Source organism: Hippopotamus amphibius, chromosome 2, assembly GCF_030028045.1.
Source record: "Hippopotamus amphibius kiboko isolate mHipAmp2 chromosome 2, mHipAmp2.hap2, whole genome shotgun sequence".
NCBI classification, from domain to species: domain Eukaryota; kingdom Metazoa; phylum Chordata; class Mammalia; order Artiodactyla; family Hippopotamidae; genus Hippopotamus; species Hippopotamus amphibius.
In genome coordinates, this window is record NC_080187.1 from 205,588,577 (window position 1) to 205,609,063 (window position 20,487).

The 20,487-nt window shown below is 52.5% G+C and overlaps 2 protein-coding genes across 2 annotated transcripts; one reads left to right on the forward strand and one right to left on the reverse strand.

The window, feature by feature from the left end:
- Positions 1 to 6,171: 6,171 nt before the first annotated feature.
- Positions 6,172 to 9,204, forward strand: SNX22 (sorting nexin 22). The gene is made up of 6 exons (XM_057724689.1): positions 6,172 to 6,289; positions 6,668 to 6,751; positions 7,187 to 7,291; positions 7,808 to 7,902; positions 8,538 to 8,605; positions 9,083 to 9,204. The coding sequence occupies exons 1-6, from the start codon at positions 6,215 to 6,217 to the stop codon at positions 9,202 to 9,204; spliced, it is 549 nt and encodes a 182-aa protein (XP_057580672.1). The 5' UTR covers positions 6,172 to 6,214.
- A 501-nt stretch (positions 9,205 to 9,705) lies between these two features.
- On the reverse strand, positions 9,706 to 15,527 carry PPIB (peptidylprolyl isomerase B). Its single transcript, XM_057724721.1, has 5 exons — positions 15,337 to 15,527; positions 14,500 to 14,613; positions 13,718 to 13,811; positions 10,628 to 10,812; positions 9,706 to 10,046 (listed from the first exon to the last, which is right to left on the reverse strand). Exons 1-5 carry the CDS (start codon positions 15,469 to 15,471, stop codon positions 9,924 to 9,926), a joined length of 651 nt encoding a protein of 216 aa, XP_057580704.1. The 5' UTR covers positions 15,472 to 15,527; the 3' UTR covers positions 9,706 to 9,923.
- Positions 15,528 to 20,487: the final 4,960 nt, after the last annotated feature.

Consider the following 20,487-nt stretch of genomic DNA (forward strand, 5'->3'; position numbering starts at 1 on the left):
CTCTCCTCCACTTCCAAAGGCAGCCTAAGGGGGCAGTGACTGCCCTTCAGCTGTGGTAATTATTGTTTTACGAGCCTATGGGCCCAGATCTTGGGGTTTTTCAAGAGATCCAGAAATCAGGCCTGGTTTGGAGTTCAGAAGGCTTTGCTGTGGTGGGCAGGATCGGTGCTCAGGGCCCCAGGTAGGGCCTGCAGGCTGGGAGGTGATAGCCATCTGTCCCACTGCTTGCCCCAGACAGGCCTCTTCCCCTTTGCCTTTGTCTGTTGTGGAAATGCCCCTCTGGCTCTGATGACCAGACCTCTGGGGCAGAAATCCTCCCACCCCCGCCCCCAAGGCTGCTCAGAGGAAGCCAGCTGCTCAGCCTTTGTCTGGGTCCAGAAAAAACCCCAAAGAAAAACCCTGTCCAGTTTGAGATAGGACCCTTCCCTAAAGGGATGTGACGACTGTTTCCAAATGACTGCCCCCCCCAGCTTCAGAGCTCTCAGCTTCCTCTTGCATTATGAGTGGCAGCGGCAGTGACCACAGGGGCCCAGTAGTAGGTCTCCCCTTGGGAACATCAGCAGCCTCACCAGAAAAAATGATGAGGCACCTGGCAGCCAGGAACACGTGCAGGGCAGCACACGTTGTCCCATCCCGCCCCGGGACTTAGTCACAAGCTGCCATGCCTTAAACACCTACCTTGTGCTAGTGGGCTCAGGGCTTTGAAACTCATCGGGAACCACAGCCCTGCCAGGTGGGTGTCATTATCTACATTTAAAGACAGGCTTAGAGACGTTAAGCAGCTTGTCCAGGGTTACACCACAGAGCTAAGGACTTGAACTCAATCTATTTGACTCAGCCTGTCTGCACCCGCATATCCTACACGATTCAGTCGGGGATGGACAAGGAGGACATAGACACTAACCCACGAAGTTGTTTTCTTAAAGACCTGAACAAATCCACACAGCAGGCCTGTCAAGGAGACGTATCCACCTGACCTTGCAGGCAGTTGAGCTTCTTTGACCCTGTGAGATACTCTCCCCAGACATGCTCAGTGTGTGGCAGGAGCAGAAGCTGGAAGACAGAGAAGCAGCTTGGGTGAGTAGCCGGGGACCATTAATGGCAGAGACTAAAAAGTCTACTTGCTGAGAAGCCCCAGACAGCATCCAGAGTGAGAGTGGCGGTGGGGGTGGGGGGCACCAGCATTCCAGAGCTGCAGGCCTGGGGCTGTGGGCGCCCCCTGCCCCCCAGCTTTCCTCTTGTCCTTAGTGCTTGGTCCCACAGCTTTCTTCATGATAAACCCCTGTGACTTGAGGGTGCCCGCGCATGTCTTTGTTCCTTGAACCCCAGTGCTGGCGTGCCAGAGGGGTGATCGGCTGGTCCCCTGACATACCACTCTAAGGAATGTTAGGAGTTGTAGCACCAGAAAAATCTCCCTGGGAAGCAGTTGCCTCAGATCCCAGGTGGCTGGGGTGGTCTCCGCAGCTCCCTCTGCTCTGGCCCTGTGTCATGTTGTTTGAAGCAACTGAACCGCCTCTGTCTTCTGGACAAGAGGCAGAGGGGCTCCAGGGAGTGATGTTGCTGGCTGGAGCCTACCTGTCCCCTAAGAAGCACGGCACCAGTCTAACCTGGGGTCAGACTTTGCTTTCAGGGCTTGGGCAGGACATGCTTGTCAGAGGTGCCTTCCTGACAGCCCTTTCCACGGTCCACTTCTCCCTTCCTCACACCTCAGTTTCTCATCTATAAAATGATGAACTTAGACTAGCTCAGTAATTTCAAATGTTTTAGCAGCAGAACTATTTTTTAGACATCTAAAGTCCAATATTCACAACATAAAATTTTTAATTTTGTTATTATTTCAAATTTGTAAGATATACTCGCTAAGCAGTTAGTAAGTGCTCTGAGGCTGTTAGGGTGAACTGGCTAGTTGCTGATTTACACCAACCTCTGCTTGCAATTCATTCTCTTACCTTTTTTTTGGTTGCACAATATTGAGAAAATCAGGAAAAGCCTGATCACAGAGTTAGTAGTTGGAGTAACTAATAACTGGGTTTTTTTTTTTTTCAAGCTAACCTTTGCAACCTCAGGATACTGAAAGAGGAATAGAAGAGTTTGTTTTGTTGTTTCAAAGATGAATCATTAACAATATATGGGATGAACCATATGTAATTGCCAAAACCCCACAGTTTCGGCCTACAAAAACAGCAAATTCGTATAATTCAGTCAAATAAGAATAGCTAATATTTATTTACTGTGTGCCAGGCCCCATGCTAAACACTGGAATCATGATGTCATTTAGTCTACACAAAACTCCCCGAGGTACAGATAAGGACCCTGAGGCACAGGGTGTTGTCCAAGTTTGCCCAGGTGACCAGAGCCCAAGCCGCTTCCGCCCCGCAGCTCTCCAGGCCCAGCCTGGCCCGGGGTTGCTGGGCCCCAGGGCAGTCCGCCTCCGCCCGCCCGCCCGCGGGGAGGGGGAAGAACCCAGCCTCCGTGCCCAGCGGCGCCCGCCTGCCCCACGGCCCAGGAGCTGTTTGTTTTCTTAACGGGGTTAACCAAACCTCCGCAGCAGCGTAGGCCGCCCAGCAGAAGCCCAGCCCATGAAAGGGGCTTTGTGTGCGCGCGGCGGAGGGCGAGCGGCCAGCCAGGGTGGGAGCTGCGGCCCAGCCCACCTGCGCGCCACGACCAGGCGGCCCCAGGAGCGCGGGGGGGGGAGACACGTCCGCCCCCAGCCCTTCCTACCCTCAGCTCAGTCCTTGACCCTCATCACCAGGCTCCAGCTCTGCGCAGTGGGGCGAGAGGGGCCCCCCTCCCTGGCGGGGCTGGCGTGGGTGTCAGGAGACAGGTGTTTACAATGTGGCCCCAACCAGGAGCTCAGCAGCACCAGCGACCTGTGGGAAACACACGGGATCTGGCTCCACGGCAGGCCTAGCACTGGGATAACCTGGGTCAGGGCCCTGTAGTCTGAGTCTAGAACTTGGATCAGTGTTCATACATTGCGCGAGCCAATGCTCATGAGCACCACAGAAAACGGACTTCCTCTGCCGGTAACAGCTGCTTTGGAGTGTACATCATGTCATGTGTTCCTCTTTGCAGGAAAATATTCTCTGTAAGGAGTTTCATCTCCCCAAAGACGTAAATGTCTCCAGGTCAAGGATCTTGTTTTTCTTCATTTGGATCTTCACTCATGTATGACTGAAATGCTGTGGAATACGGAGCTGCAGGTTTACTACCAGCTGCAGATTTTTACAAGTCAGGTGCATCCAATCTCCCTCTATAGCTGGGGATGAAACTCCATTGATTTGCGACTTCTCAGGAACACCTGAAAATTAAACACATGAATGAGGTGGATGACGGTCTGCAGAGAGAAAGAGAGAGTGAGGATTCCTGTTGTCATCGCTCTGCAGGCCTTCCTGTAACCCTTCAGCACCTCTACTCCCTTCCTGCCTCTTTCCCAGCCCTTCCCTCCTCTCCCTAGCCTCTTCCCAACATCCCCCCCCCCAATTCATTTATGTAGTCTTTCAATCAACAAATGTTTTTTGAGTGTTTACTGCATGTTTGGCATCATGGTGGCAACCTCCTGACAAGAGACCATGTCGCTGGCCCGATGGTACTGAGTCTGGGGGCCAAGTTGGGGACACGAGGGAGAAACTATAAAAAGACAGTAACTAATATTGGAATAAGTACAGAGACAGGGTGCTATGACTGGGGGGTCAGGAAGGCAGTGGTCTTTGAGGAGGTGAGTTTTAGGCTAAGAATTGGAAATTTTAGGCAAAGCCCACCAGGTGAAGAGTCAGGAAGAAGTGTTGCATGGGGACTTCCCTGGTGGTTCAGCAGTTAAGACTCCGCACACCCAATGCAGGGGGCCTGGATTCCATCCCTGGTCAGGGAACTAGATCCCACATTCATGCCGCAACTAAAGATCCTGCATACCACAACTAAGACCTGGCATAGCCAAAGAAATAAATATTAAAAAAAAAAAAAAAAAGTATTGCAGGGAGATGAAACAGTGAGTATAAATGTCCTGAGGCAGAAAGAGCTCATTAGGTTTGAAGAACTGGAAGAAGGTCACTGTGGCTGAAGCCCTATGCATGAGAGGAGAGGAGAGAAAATGAGAGATAGAGGCTGGGCTGGGTCATTTAGAGCTCTGTAGATTGTGGTGGGGAGGGTGGGCTTTGTTTTAAGCACAATGTGAAGCCTTTGGATGGTTTTAAGCAGATGCCTTGACAGTCTGTGCTGCTAGGTAGAGAGTGGACCTTGTATGAGGGAGAGAGGCAAAGAAAAACAGTGAGATCCATTAGAAGATGTAGCGGTGTTCTGGGTGGTAAGAATAGAGAGAGGACAGACCTCCATTAGGATGGGTGACCAAGACGTTTAGAAGTCTGAGGGTCCCAGGAAAGGACTCCCTGGACAGCAGACAAGGAGAGCAGGGTCCCTGACTGAGGGGGCCCTATAGAGCAAGAGAGGAAATGAAACCCCAGCACTTCTCCTCATGGCAGGTCGTTTCCCTTCCAGGAGGTTTCAGCTTCCTGATTCAGGGGACTTGTGAGATGGAATCTGGGGGGAAAAGTGTGGAACGTAGTATTGGTGAGCGCTGCTTGCCCCCTTGTGGGGTCATCCCCTCAGCCTCTCTCTAGGGGCAGAGCTGGGAGTGGGGAATTTCTGCACTAGCAAGGGAGGGTGACTCAGTGGTCCCCCAACCCCAGCTCCTAAGATAGGTTCTCTGCTTGCTCCTTCTCACCATAAAGCCTTCTCCTAGATGTGAGCTCTTGGAGACGGGGGCCTCCACTTCCTCCGTTCCCCCCACCCCCGCCCCGATACACTATGTGGGGAGACATCAATGGAGTGGAGGCTTGTGCTGAATGGGACAGTTCCCTTTTGGGGGTGGGGGAGGAGCACTGAATGGTGGAAGCAGGAGCCCCTCCTCGCACAGGAGGTGAGAGAGTTCTGGATTAAATCCCACCACATACCCAGAAAGACTCTGCCAGAAGAGTGGGCAAGAGCAGCCTAGCGCCACCTCCCACAGTCCCTCTTGCCCGTCCGTTGCCCTGTACACCAACACCACCCACCTGTGTCTCCAGGATGAGCCCACAAACTGCCATTTTCTCAGTAACTATTCTGCTGAGGGCTTAGTGGGGATCATCTCACTCAACTTTCATACACTCTCCCGAGGGAGGCACAGTATCCCCACTTTGGAGATAAGCACAGATCTACGCAGCTGGGGAAATCCAAGCTGTCTGACCTTTAAAGCAGAGCCTCTGTCCCTACACTGCCTCTTCCCGGCCTGACGCAGGTTTGGGCTGACAGATGATTGAAATGGAGGAATGGATTTTAAAAATGAATGAATGGGGCTTCCCTGGTAGCACAGTGGTTAAGAATCCACCTGCCAATGCAGGGGACACAGGTTTGATTCCCGGTCCAGGAAGATCCCACATGCAGAGGAGCAACTAAGCCCATGAGCCACAAATACTGAGCCTGTGCTCTAGAACCCACGCACCACATCTACTGAAGCCCGCGCGCCTAGAGAACAAGAGAAGCCACTGCAATAAGCCCAAGCTCTGCAGTGAAGAGTAGCCCCACTCACTGCAAGTACCGAAAGCCCGTGTGCAGCAACGAAGATGCAACACAGCCAATAAAATAAAATAAAATAAACCTTGCATTTAAAAAAAAAAAAAATGGTGTGGGGGGGCCTATGAATGCTGGGGGAGAGGGTACATCAAAGCCAGAGTGCGTGTGCAAGCTTTACCCCAGGCCGAGCTCTCAGGGTGCAGGTTGAGGGTGAAGGGAAGGAGATGGGGGTGCAGCCTGGTCCTGGGGAAGGTTTTGAGGAACGCAAGGATCGCCCCTGGTTGGTCTGGGCCCAGCCTCCCTGCTTGCCCAGCGTGCACAGGCGCTTACAAGTCCTTAGTAGGCGCTAAAACAAGAGCACGTGAAATTGGGCTCGCCCGCATTCCTGGTACTCTGGGCACTCGGTGAATGTGGACACGCTGAAAAACGGATGCCTCTCCACCCAAGGGTCCCCACGCACTGCGGCCCCACTAGGCTTAGGAGGTTGTATGCGCCTCCCGCCTCCTGGGGTCCAGCGTAATCAGCCCCTCGCAGGACCCGGCGGTGCTAGGGAACGCCCGGGGCGGGACCAACGTAGGGGCGGGGCCTGCAGGCACGAGGAGGCGGGGCCGGCCCCGCCGGGGTCTCTGGTCCGCGCGCGGAGAGATCAGCAGCGAGCGGTGCGCGGATGCTGGAAGTTCACATCCCGTCGGTGGGGCCCGAGGCCGAGGGGACCCGGCAGAGCCCCGAGAAAGTCCACATGGTGAGCGGGGGCAGTGGATGGGAAGAGGCTTGGGGACCCGCCGGATTTCCCCGCGCCGAATGTAATGGGGACTCCGCACCCCGGGCTCGGGCTTCCGAGCGCTGCGGTCCAGGCCGTCGGGGGACACCCTGCCGAGGGTCTCTGGGCCTCTTGGATTTGCCAGCCCCGCCCACGGCGGTCCCGCGACTCTGTTCCGACTGCACGGAACAGAGTCCCCAAGTGTGTGGGGAGCGTGGCAGGGTCCCTGGAGAGCAGCGGCGCTCCCAGGCCTCTTTGTGCCTCTGAGGGCGGAGGGTGGGCGCGTCGTAGGGAGCCAGTCCTGCTGTGCCCTCCCGCCCGGCCTCACGCTCACCGCGCTTGCCCGCCCGCGCCCGCCAGGTGTTCCGAGTGGAGGTGCTGTGTCGCGGGCGCAGACACACCGTGCAGAGGCGCTACAGCGAGTTCCAAGCGCTGCACAAGCGGGTGAGGCTGCGCCCACCACCGACCGACAGACCGACCCCGGTCTGGCTCCTTCCCAACCCCTGGGAGGCAGGCGGACGAGCTGGCGGGCCCCAGCCTCAGCCATCCCCACTACCTCCCCAGGCCCTGGAGAGCTCAGAAACAGACCTCCCCGCGGGCCGCGGAATGGGCGCAAAGGGGCAGGTCCCAGCCTGTGCTGTCCGTGCCCGTGAGCGACTGGTCCGGCGTCCGGCGTCTTGCGGGCGGAGGGGGTGGGATGGGGGCTCCTCTCACCCTTGTCCCAACCACCACTCACCACGTGGGTGTGTCTCAGGGTACAGTCTAAAGTTTGAGGGGGGGGTGTGGCTGGGAGGACTGGGGAGGGCTCTTGGCTAGGATGAAGTGAGCTTGAGGGCTCAGTCGGGATGCTGTGATCGCACCGCGGTAACCTCCTGGCAGATCAAGAAACTGTACAAAGTGCCTGACTTCCCCTCGAAACGCCTGCCCAACTGGAGGACCAGAGGATTGGAGCAGCGGCGGCAAGGCTTGGAGGCCTATATCCAGGTGTGCGTGGGTCTCACTCTGTTGCTCCTCTGCCTTCTGGACCAGAGGTGTGACCTAGGCAGAGGTGTGGGGCCATGGGGTGAGGGGGACCAATATTTTGGCCATGTTATGTAGTACTTCAAGCCTCAATTTTCTAAACATCCCTCACTGAATTGCTAGGATTGAGTGAGTTAATCAGGAGGCAGGTGGTCCCAGTTAAATGAAGACTAGTTCTCTTTTCATCCAGAGTGAGATTCTGTGCTGCCCTCATGATAAGGGTGGGGGACCTTATCCCCCCCACCCCCCACCCCCCCACACACAGTTATGCCCTATCACAGGCCGGGCTGGTGTCATGGGCCCATCTGTGTAGTCACCCAGGGCCAGTGCTCAGAAGGGCCCTAGCTTGGTTTAATGCTCTGCTCTAGCTGTCTTGAAATTCTTTATCATTTTGGAAGAGCTCTCATTATCATTTTGCACCAGGTTCTGCATATTACAGAGCTGAGTGTGCTTACAGGTTTCCTCTGTTCACTTCTCCAGGGCATCCTATACTTGAACCAGGATGTGCCCAAGGAACTACTGGAATTCCTGAGCCTTCGGCAACTGCCCACAGACTCCAAGGCCAGCAGCTGGAAGTGAGCATCCCTAGAGGAGCTTGGCATGAGAGGGGCCCCAGTGTTGGGTTGTTGGGAGGACAGGGGCTCTCTGAAGCCAGAGGTGAGGAAAGGTTTTAGAGGTCAAGCCCCTTTTCTTCTCACACCTGCCAGTCCCTAGCCTGGTTCTTCTTCTTTGAGATACGACATCCCTAGTCGGCTTTCTGGACCCCGGTGGAGGGGCTGTTTTCTGGAGAGCCTTGGTTACCCCAGCTGCCTCCGGAACTGAATTTGTTACAAATAGAAGCAGCAGTCCCCTGAGAGGTGAAGTTCTGGGCTTCCGCATCACCACCCTGCCTCACCACCCTGCCTCACTCTCCCCTGGGCATCCCCAGGCAGCTCACAGCCTCTCTCTTTTCAGCACCCTGGGGGAGTTCCTGCCTGGCTACAGCAGGCAAGTCAAAGTCTCTGTCTGCACTGGGCTCATGCTGCCCCCTTGTGGTCATTTGTCAGGGCCTGAAGCCTCTGGCCTGTCCCCGTGGTCTAGGTGTTCCATGTTGGCGCCTCCTGAGCCCACTTTTCCTTTGTGGGTCCTTGATGATCTCAATCCTTAGTCTCCACCCAACCTGACTTTTCTCTGCCCCGCCTCCACTGTTCACGCCGCCTTTTCTCCCTAGCCCGCAGCTGTACCATCGGCCTGTCATCAGCTTCCGCATGGACCCTTATATTTGCATCCCACCCCCAGGTGAGGAGGGGCCACTGACCCATAACCCACACTTAAGGTCCAGGTACCAGGGTGGGAGTGAGGGTGAAATTTGACATTTCTCAGCTCTCAGGCCCCCCAGGCAGCATCTCCCTCCTACTTCCTTCCTTTGCGGCCACACCTCCCTGCTGCTCCTGTGCCCCTGTAGCCTGCTTTGTATTCTCCATGGAGTAGACATGGTGAAAAGAGCTCGGCTACCCTGGTCTCCATTCCTCACCAGCCTACCTTTACCAAGATGTGAACAGAATGTTACCTGGGAATGCCAAGGTCTCAATTGGGATGACCGGCTGTGACCTGCTGCCTTGGCAGGGGCCCCTGTTCCTGAGGACTGGGGTGGGGGTGGGGGTGGACGTGGACTTAGCCTATGGGCCGGAGCTCAGGGAGCTGCAGGCCTGAGGCCAGGCCCACCCCACACCTCCGCTTGCCCTGAAGCCTGTTTCTCCTGTTCTCCTGTCCTAGAGCCTCTGCCCAACATGGTGGTGAATGGCGTGCTCCAGGGCTTCTATGGCTTCAGCGCCAGCGCAGCTAAAGCCCAGCCAGAAGTTGCCTGTCTTCCTGCTCCAGGGCCGCCGATGCCCTGACCAGTCCAGAGGCCTTTAAGCCACCTGCCAGGACAGTCCTGCTCCTCAGTCCTATGAAAGGGACATGGGCTAGGTCACCCTTGGCCTGGACCCAGGACTCACCACCCCTCCAGGCTCAGGACTCAGCTGCACTGGTATCTGGGGTGGTAGAATCCTGCACTCTCAGAGCCCAGGGGCCAGGATAAGGACAACAGAGGATAGGGAGTCAAGGGAGAATTCCTTTAGAATTTCATACCCCACCAATTTGGAGGTGGGCTATGAAAAGGTACAGGTGTATTTCTTCACCTGTTAGGAGAAAGGGGACGGGCAGGGACATGCAAAGGTTGAGGCACAGTAGCTGACAAAGTTTAGAAGCAAAAGCTCCTGCTTGAACCTGGGAAAAGGGTTCAGGCCGGAGCCCAAGGAGGGGACAGGCACTACTGTCACAGGAGCCCCAGACAGGCTGGGACTTGACTTGGGAGGAGGCTGCAGGTCCCAGAACCCAGCCCATTCACAGGATATAAAAAAAAAACCACCTTTTTTTTTAATTGGTCAGCGTTGGTAGGAGTTTGTTACAAAACTGGGCCCACGGGCCTGTGGAATGTCGGGGGAGGGGTCCGCTCCGCTAGACACCAGCACTAGGGCCAGTGCAGCATGGAGCCCTGTGGCGGGCTGTCTTCATCCGCAGGAGGGCAACAGGGCCACACACAGTCGCTCAAAGGGAAGAGGTCCCTGGGGTCCTACTCCTTGGCGATGGCAAAGGGCTTCTCCACCTCGATCTTGCCACAGTCTGCAATCGTCACATCCTTCAGAGGCTTGTCCCGACCATCTGTCTTGGTGCTCTCCACCTTCCGCACTACATCCTGGGGAGGAAGCCAGAGTGTCAGCAGGTCTGCCACGCATGGGAAACAGGCCCCAGTGTGCGGCCGCGAGGGCTGAGACCCACACGTGACAAAAACCACGCGGCACCAAAATCCTATGGGCATCGTGGCCGGGCGCCAGCCCACGGCAGGGAGAACCCAGCTTTGACAACAGGAGGATGCAGTAGTTTTGATCCTCTGAAGTACGATCCAGGTTGGGCTAACGGTGAAGAGGAGGAAGAATGGGGCTGGGGAGTGGGTACCAAGCGGCTTCTCCGGGACAGGGTGTTCGGCTGTGCCCTGTACAACTGATGGTGGTGCCAGGATGTGACTGTCTGAGTGGCGGGATGGAGGGTCCCTAACTGTGTAGCCTCATCGAGGCCTCCTGACTGGCCTCTGCCTGAGGCCTTGGAGGGATTGAGAACTTGGGGGCATAGAGAGGTAGGCTGTAGATTCTCAATTCCCCCCCAGGTTTGTAGAAATAAACACTGGTCAGAATCTGTAGGTTCCCTTCTGGGAAAGGGATAAAGTATATGAGTCCCCTGCCCTAGAGTCTGTGTCAGATCCCTGCCCCCCAAACTCACCATGCCCTCTAGAACTTTGCCAAACACCACGTGCTTGCCATCTAACCAGGCTGTCTTGACCGTCGTGATAAAGAACTGGGAGCCGTTAGTGTCTTTGCCTGCATTGGCCATGCTCACCCAGCCGGGCCCATAGTGTTTCAGCTTGAAGTTTTCATCGGGGAAGCGCTCACCGTAGATGCTCTTCCCTGGGAAGAAAGAGTAGGTCAGGGGAGCGGGGGTAGCCCCAGTGAAGCAGATCTTTGAGGTGAGGATTCCACAGGCTGAACCTGGCCCCTGTACCAGGCCTGGCTGCAGTGGAGTACAAGGACATAAGCTGCTCCCTTCCTTCCCTCTGGCCTTGGAGCCAAACCATGCTGACAGCCCACCTGGGGCATGAGGCCAGGGTGATTTAGTGAACAGCTCACACCATGATTACTCTGGGAATATAGTTTTATGGCTTTCAAACAAGGCACGTATTAAAAACTGCCTTGGCTGTGGCCTGAAGAGGCCTGCCATGGAGACTTCAGTGGAGAGAGGAGCTATGCAGCGGGCAGAAGTAAGAACCCTCCAGAAAAGGAGGACTGCTGTGGCTGACCAGCTTTTCTTCCTAAGAGCACAAAAGACACTGAGGGTGATCCTAAGCAGGAGAGAGATGAGTGGGGAGGGGCAGCGAGAAGCAAGAAAGAGAGCCTGCCATTTGAGTTCTGCAGTCAAGAGCCTCTTATCAATGAATGAACCAAAAATAAAAGGTGGCTCTGAGTGTGTGTCCTGTGTCTGTCTGTGGAGGGTCTGGGGCCAGGGTACAAGACAGGAGCTGAGAGCAGAACTCTACCCCATTCCAGAGATCCTAAGTTCCCAAAGCTGGTTTCCAGAGAAATACTGCAAATACTGTACCCCTCTTTGTCCCCATCCTCTCCTAGAGACACACACTCTGCACTAGAGGCCCCCGGAAGCCCAGCAACAAAGTAATTTTCATTTTGTTTTACCCAACACCTTTCAAACTTATTTGCATATGAAACCTTTTTTTCCTCCTCAATACATGTATTTTCATGCTGTGGTTCCCACAGAGTGGAACCAGGTTGGGAAACTTTCCTAGACTGAAGCTAACCAGGGAGGTATTTCTGACTGTACAGTAAGTGGGGAGACGGAAAACCAAGAACCACTCGACTCTGGCTGGTGGAGGCGGGGTGTCTCAGCCCGGGCTCCACTCTCACACCCACATCAGGGAGCAACCAGGTTCTCCCACCACCAGGCAAGGACTCCTGGCTGGGATGCTGACCAGAAGTCTTCCCCATGTGAGAATCCTCTCTGTAAATCTCAGCCAACTGTTGGATTTCAACGACCGCTGCCATCCAGAAAACCCCCACATCTACATCCTTAGCTCCAATCACCTTCCCAAGATAAAAGGGACCCCAAACTGAAATGGATGGCGAAGGTTTTAAACTCAACATACTTTTGTCACCTTTCTCTCCACACTTTGGTTATTCTTTTGACATTTTTCCCTCTGCACGTTGTCAGTGTTGTCCTCACCCCCACCATGGATTCATCTTTTTTCCATTCCTACTATCCCCAATGCAGTCACAGCTAACACTCAGTGTGCAGAGGACGGCTGAGAGCATCTGACACATAGAAAAACCCACCCTATGAGGCAGGAGCTAAAAGCCCCATTTCAAAGATGAAGAAACCGAGGCACAGAGGCTAAAGGTACCCCAGCTGGGAAGCAGCAGAGCTGGAATTCAAACCAAGGTGGTCTGGCTCTTGAATCTCTGCTCCTACCCACTAGGCATCCTCCCTGGATTCAGGCTCACACTGCTGACCCAGGGACGGCTGCACCAACCCCCGACCAGTCTGCTTCTCCTGCGTCCATGTCCTGAATCTGCCATGTCATTATCCCTCAAACTCCTTTGCGGATCCGGTCTTGCTCCCATTCAAGTCTTCAGCGGATCCTCACTCTGTGGAGGACAAAGCCCTGGGTCCCTGGCCTGGCCGCGGCCCACCACCCTGGGCTCCCGGTGGGAGCTCACTTCCATCCTCCTGACCTCACCTTTGGCCAAGCTTCTGCTGCAAAGCAGAGCTGAGCTCACGCCTTAACCCTGCCTCTTCCTTGCCCATTCACATTCTCCCCAGCCAGGACCCCGCTCACATGTACCCTCATGTTTACAAGGTCATTTCCTGATCACCCTGGCCCGAGATGAGTCTTTTGCTTCAACGATGATTGAATTTTTACTTACCACTCGGTGGGCACTGCACTCAACATCTCACCTCACCCTCCCAGCACCCACAACTCTCACACTTACTCTACAGAAGCGGAAACTGAGGTTCAGAGGACTCACTTGCCTGAGGTCACAAAGCAAGAAGGTGGCAGACATGCAACTGTGTGTGACTCCATGAACAGTGCTTTGTGTCATGTCTGCTTTGTCTTTCTCATCCAACTAGCTATGACTTACATCCTGTATTAAGTCACTTTCACAGTGTTTTCTCCTAGTTCTTCCCACCTAGATGATAAACAACCTGAGGACAGGGCCTGAGCCCTAAAAGCTGTGTTACAGCCCATTTGTGACTTTTCAGGTATTGGAAGTGAAAGGGAGCTGCTGTCCCACTGATTTTTGCATCCTCGGCATCCACCACAGACCCGGGCCCAGTAAGTGTTGATCGGTGGGGTGAGCTGCAGCTGTGGCCTGAAGGAACAGCAGGCTGGGCAACCCAGGGTGGTGAGGCCTGTGGGTTGGTCCAGGCTGTCTGTGCATCTGTGTCCAAGTAGCACAGAGGGGAGACCGCCAGCTCTTGCCAAGTGGTCTCTGGTAGGAGACTGCCAAGGAAAAGCAACTTCTCCCACCCTTGCTGGGGCTTCCAAGGTCACCCACACAAGCTCTGCATGCCTGACTCAGAATCCCCTACAGGTGTGTTTCATTTCACTCCCCTCCCCCCAGGAGGTACTGCAAGGAAAGCCATCGAGGCTGCAGGCCTGGGTCAGCTGGTCTGCCAGCTGCGCGAGATCCTCTTATGCCCACCTAAAATCCATTCCTCCCTCTCCTTTGTACTGGGTTCCCTGACCCTCCCACCTTGGGGGCTGCACTGACAGACCCCTCTGCCCAGAGGACCTGAGGTTACCTCCAGTGCCATCTCCCCGGGTGAAGTCTCCACCCTGGATCATGAAGTCCTTGATCACACGATGGAATTTGCTGTCTTTGTAGCCAAATCCTTTCTAGAAAAAGGGATGAGAAGGTGAGGAGGTGGCATGAGGCACCAGGCAGACATTAAACAGGCCCTGCAGGAACCCAGCCCACAACAACTGCTCACTGAAGAGAAAGCCCTGCTGGCAGATTCATCCTTGGATGTGCTACTGGGTGACCAGCTACCAAAGGCACAGATCCAGGAAAGGCTAAGACCGCACACTTCCTCGGCCCTTACACGATTCCACTTCATACAAGGCCTCCACCTCTTCCCTTGCATCTTTTCCTAATCTAATTGTAGGAAGAGATGCAAGAAAACTGACCAAAAAAAAAAAAAAAAGTTACCTGCTGATCCAATGGGAAGTCGGAATGCAAACTTTCTTAAATGGGGCATTCATTTCCTTAAAGCCTGGAAAGCTCTGGGCCCCTCACTCTGGTGCAGAGGCCACAAACTAGTTTCCCTAAATGTTTTCTTTGGTTACTGCAATGTCTCAAAGATGAAAAGTTTTCTCAAAAAAATAAAAAAAAAAAACTAATTCTGAACTCAGTTTAAAAAAGTCAGCAGATATGATACTGGGTTCCCAGTGCCAGAGGGCACAGCTGGTACTCTGTGAGGGCCACGGCCATGGGTGGGCCTCAATCTGCAGTACAGCTTGCTGCCAGCCCTACCTGCCAACTTCACTGCCTCTGAGCTTGGCTACCTCCGCTCTAGCCACTTACCTCCCCTGTAGCTAAGGCCACAAAATTATCCACTGTTTTCGGAACAGTCTTTCCAAAGAGACCGATGACCACCCGGCCGATATCTTCATCTCCAATCCGCAGGTCAAAGTACACCTGAGGAAAAAGACCATTTCTAACTTAGCCTCTTGAAAGGGGCCTTCCTAGGGAACGAAGGGCCTAAGAAGCTACCCGGAGGATGGGAGAGAAAACAGAACCATGTTTTAAGAGCAGTGTTTCTGAATCTGATTTTGGTGGCGACAAAAATCCCACGAGAATCCAATGAAAGCTCCACGTTTCTTTACACTCTCCTTAGGCTGCAGGGTAACAACCTTTACTCAAAATAAATAATGGGCCCAGATTCTAAAACTTAACATCAAAAAACAGTAAGGAGGGGAGCCTAGGCACACCCTAAGGTTTAAATTACATTGCTGTACTTTGTAACTGGAAGTGGCTCAAATCTGGCCTGAGAAAGGACTGGCAGTTTGGCAGATGTGATCTTTCACCATTTCCCCAGCACTGTGGGGTATGTGCAAATGGACAGCTCTGAGTCTGCAGTGCCGGCCCCAGCTGGGCATCCTGGGCGCCAACGCCCCGGTCAGGGCCGGGCTGTCGGGGAGAGTCCGGGTCATTCTCGGGCCTCAACTGGGAAGGACCACCCAGCCGCCAAGAGGCCACAGCACGCAGACTAGGAAAGGGCAGAGCTAAAGCCGAGGACGTCGAGGCTCGAGCTCTGGGACCCTAAATGCCTCGGTCACATGTGACCAGTGGCGCCAAGGCCAGAATCCAGGCGGCGGAGGCCGGGCCTCGCCGGACAGGTCTGGAGAGGGGAGGTCGGACCTTAACAGTGACTTTGGGCCCCTTCTTCTTCTCATCGGCCGCGGAAGGTCCAGGCAACAGCAGGAAGAGGACGGAGCCCACGACGAGGGCGGCGACGAAGAGCACCTTCATGTTCCGCTCCGAAAGGCGCAGCATCCACCGCGAGAAGCTGTTGCGGCCGGGGCTGCGGAGGCCGGAAGAGGGTGGGGGCGCGGCGACGTGGGCCCCGGCGCCTCCACCGAGCGCAGCCGGGGGGAGCCGCGGCTCCTGCCGGCCTCCTAGCGGGAGGCGGGCCCCATTTCCCCCTCCGGCTGGGCGCCGGATGGTAGGTCCCGCTGGGGGGCGGAGCCCGGCTCGCCGGCTGGGCGGGAGGGGACGCCGGCTCGCGGGCGGCTGCCACGTTACTGCGGCCTCATTGGCTCCGCAGCTCGGGGGTCAGCGGAAGGCGGCACCGCCTCCGGATTGGGCTCCGAAGAGACTACAAGCCCCAGCAGGCGGGCCCGCGGCTCTCCATGCCTTTGCGGGAGTGGAAGTCGTTTGGCAGGTGGTGACCGATGCTTCCGGGTAGGAAGTCGGTGGATGGGACAGAAGAGACTTGTCATTGTCCGTATTGGGCCAGTCGAGGGTTAGTCACCACTGATTTGGGTTTAAATGTGATAGCCGCCAAAAACTCAGGGCACGTTTATGCCTACCCATAGTATAACCTTCTACAGCTCCATCTGACTTGCGAAACGTGCTTCAAAACCCACTTCCTTTTTGACTCAATCTCTATCACTGTACTTTTTAAAAAATCTCTCCCTTCTCTCTCATCTTACTGTGCTCACTGCTGCATGAGTCAACGCACACTTGATTGTATACGCCGGTTCTTAACTTACTTTCTTTACCTATTTTCCCAAGTAACTACACTTTAAAACTTTATGTTGGTGAGAAACGGGCTGTGTTGCCCTTACTTTGTATACAGCTCTCCCAACTGCTGCAGGGCTGAGTGCTCTAACACACTGGTTGGAACAGCGTCACGTTAGCACTGAGGTGGGAACTAATATCTGCAAGGGTCTGGGGTTTAGTCTCTCTTTTATAGAAACCTCCAGGAAAGTCAGGGGTAGTCGTCAGATGCTCCCACAGCAGTATTCCAGGTCTCCAAAAACACTTGTTACCAACAGTCTGCAACATACATACTTCAGTACTGGAAGTCTTACACACCCCCCAAAGTAAAAATTGCCAGCTGACATCTTTCTAAAGCTTGGAACCATCACGTTATTAAATGTTGTTAAAACTAATTTTCAAAGATTAACGTTATAGAAATTCCTGGTCTTCACAGCCCAGACGGTAGGTAGACGTGGCTCCATTTCTATAGTCGAACTCAGCAATTTGGTCTCTATATAAGGTGCAGACCTGAGTTTGAGGTTGTGCATGGCCACTGACATTACCTTGTCCTTCCTTACACTGAGGTCACTGCAGGCGGTTGCGGAGCTTCAACAGTTCTCTCAAATAAACACAAATAACATTTGCTGTTTCTAATTCTCACACCTCAATCGAGACCACCTCCCAATGAGGTGGAGGTTCTTCTAGGTAAAACTTTGCACTGACGAAGATGATCTTTCAACCCACCCTTCCTCCCCTCCTTCAACTTTTTGATCTATTAAGTCTCTTTCCCCACTCACTGGTTTCACACTGCCCACGCTGAGAAAATTGTTTACCAAGCTACGTTTTCAAAGTAGCCTTCTCCACATGGGGAAGGAATGCTAAAAGAGCATAAAAGCAACCTTCCTCCCCGCCCCGCCCCCACCTTGGGGAAAAAAAATTAAGCTTGCTGGATACAGTGTTCTCAATATGAAATTCTTCTCTCATGATGATTTTAAACATGGTTTTTACTAGTGGAAAGAAGAAATCACTAAGCAGCAATTGAGTAGTAACAGAAAAAACTGTAACCAGACAATCATGGCCAGACTGGCAGTTGTTTTGTGCCATATAGATGTTCATTAGTAGAGCAGAGTTACAAAGCTGCCATTTCATAGTCGTTCCAGAGCAGATCCTAACTTCCTGGTGTTCTAGCACCTAAGAACCACAGGGACACAGGAACTAGTATGTGAGTGGTGAATATTCAAATTCTGCCAGAAATGTTTATTTTTAAAGTGACTCACAGGACAGGGCCATGTTCAACCCAAAAGAACAACACAAGAATGCCAAAGTATCAGGTATTATTTTCATTCCTGGAGTCTTGAATCATATTAAAATTATTAATCGTATCTGGATTCTTAGCTACAGATGAACCAGGAGAGATTATAACCAGACAAAGCAACCAACCAATCAAACAAGCAAAATTAGCCAAGAAAGGTAAGACATTTTATTTTACATACAAAAAGGGTGCAAACTGAGTCCTTTCCTCCCCAGATTGGAGAAGAGGTATACTTAAAGATCACATTTGTGTTTTCCATGGTGCCCTAGGAAATGGGCTATTCTGAGATAATATCAAGGCCCATTTCCATTTACTCCAAAGAAGGCTACTTCCTCTGCAGGGGAGTTTTTACTAATTGGTGTACAAATCTCTCTCCTGGAGGAACTATTTCAAATGTACTTGAAATTGACATTCATGTTTAAAAATACTACAAGTTTCATTTTCACAGCTGAGCTCTGCAGACCAGTGCCAGGGTTTATGAAACAATATTACGTATCTAAAATAAAAAGTTTTAAAAAAAGGCATTTAACAATAATCAGACGCATCCACACATCAATTAAACTGATTTCCACAGCTGATTTATACATTATCTAGTCTTAAAAAATTGCAATCAACACCCTAACATCTTTTTAAAAGTACAATGGGCAAAGATTAAAGAAACAGACAAAATAATATAATAAATTAGAGCATGTAATACATCCAATGGGAATTGATGAATCAACATTATCTTCCAATGGGGGGGCTTATATTTTTGGTTTCATCTCTATTTTTTTCTGCTGTTTACTCTTCTGCTTGATAAATGGGGCTCATTCCCAGTGCCAGCTTGCTGCCACACTAACTTGAGAAACTCGTTTCTCGTTTTACTTCCGAGAATATTCAGGAACACGTGGTCCCAGCAGCCTGGGCTGTTTTTTTCATTTTGTTTTGTTTTAGGTGGGCTGTGAGTCTTTATGGAGATGAAATGCACACAGATGAGGGCTGGCATGCACGCACGCGCACACACACACAGTGCAACCACACACACCCATCTGTAGATATAGTCCCCCCCAACCCCACTCCCCAAAGAAATGGCTCATCTTCCTGAGACATTCGTAACAGACTGATAAGCCTCTTAAAAAAGCTTTTGGTGTAAGGGCTGGCCTGGGATTTGGTCTGGAGCTCATGAAGAGGAACACTGAAAATGTCTCACCTGCTCTGAAAGAGGGGATTGGCAGGGCAGGGGCAGTCAGAACAGCTGTCCTCTTGTGTGTGTTACTGGGATGACTGCACTGCATCCCATTTCTTACCATGGATAACCCTCTGCTCTGAAGGTGGTGATGGCACTGTAAAGATGATTGTGAGTAAAAAAAGAAAAATAACAAAATAAATTCTGTCCACAGAACTGAGGTTCCTTTAGAACATTGAGTTTGGTAATCAAACTAGAAATATATGGAGTACACATTCACTTTTTCCTTTGCAATACAAGCTGAGCTACAAACACACACTGGAACGGACTTCCTGGTTGCTTTTTGAGGAAATATGTTAACTACTACTGTCTATATGCAGGGAACCTACCTACAATCTTGAATACAATGGAGAAACCTATTCTTTTGCAGTCAGTCACCTGCAAAAACATTTTAAAGACTGCTTAACTGATCAAAGACTTCCAAGATTCCTTATTTGTGGCTAAAACACTGCTTAAAACTCTGCAAACCTTCTAAAGGGCCAGTTTTTCTTATTCAGAAACAAAATCACTCCCCTCCCCCACCAAAAACAAACACACACACCCCCAAGAAAACAAAACCACAGGCATCCCATTTTGATTCCCACCAACCCATCATGGGGAAGACTGGGAGTCACTGGCCACCAGCCTCTCGACGGGACCTTCCTAGAGCCCTGGAGTGGGCAAAAGCAAGCACCCCAGAGACGAGTACCTGCTGCTCAGGCCAATCCAGACAGGGCCTAGTTATCCCGGCTCCCTAAGGGTTTCCGGAATTCATCTGCCCACCCTGGTGCAATGGTAAGGATGGTAGCAGTGGCCTGGCAAAGGCAATGTTGGCTGTATGGCACTGTAAGCTCCCCATCTGAGAAATTTTAGCCCTAACATGGCTCTAACCCTGGAGACAGTGTTGTCAGGGCAATTCACTGAGAACGAAAACAAGTTTAAATGTGAAAATGGAAGAGGTGACTGGGACACAGGAGGCATGTAGACTTGGGAGAGATGCATCACAAGAAAGATCAAGTTCCTTAGAGAAGATCCTTTCTAGGCTGCCATGGAAGTACTTATTTTTGAAAAATGCAGGCCATGCTGCTCACTGGGAGGGGGAGCAGGTTGTATCTTTTGCATAAAAAAAAGTTAAGGCTATGATCTTTAGTAACCACCCCGACATAATGTTACCCTTACTCATTTCTGACAACAAGAGTGGTTACTAACACTGAGAACCGACACTGAATATGTACTCCCAATGTACATTTCCAGTGAACTAAACTGGAAGGTACTTTAGAGGCAATGGACACCTCTTCTGGCTAATGGCTGGGGTTGCTTCTGTGAACTTGGAGTTCACTGAGAATTAAGAGGCAATCCACACGCCTACTGGAAAACTCAGGATCCTGCTGTCTTCCGTTGCCCTGCATCCCAGAGTAAAATGGGGCTCTAACTGGAGGCCAACCCAGTCACCTGACTTTGTACCTTCCTAGACCCTGTCTCCTCCTAGACAGACCCCAAATGGCAGGAGTGTATTATTTCAGGCACTCGTGAAAGCATGCTGCTGCTGGCGCATTCTGCACATCCTTGCAGAGCACTCTGGAGTGAGATCACTGCGAAACAGCAAGGGATGCATAGCAAGTGATCTACCCTTAAGCGCTTAGACTGCACAAGACAGTCACGCTCTGGTCATGAGGGTAGGACCCTTTACGTCTTGGTGGATTCCTGGCATCAATCCTGAAGAAAAAGATCCCTAGGTATCATGGTTGTGAAGTGGAGGAAGCTCCCAGACTACAGAGCAAATGGCTCTGGG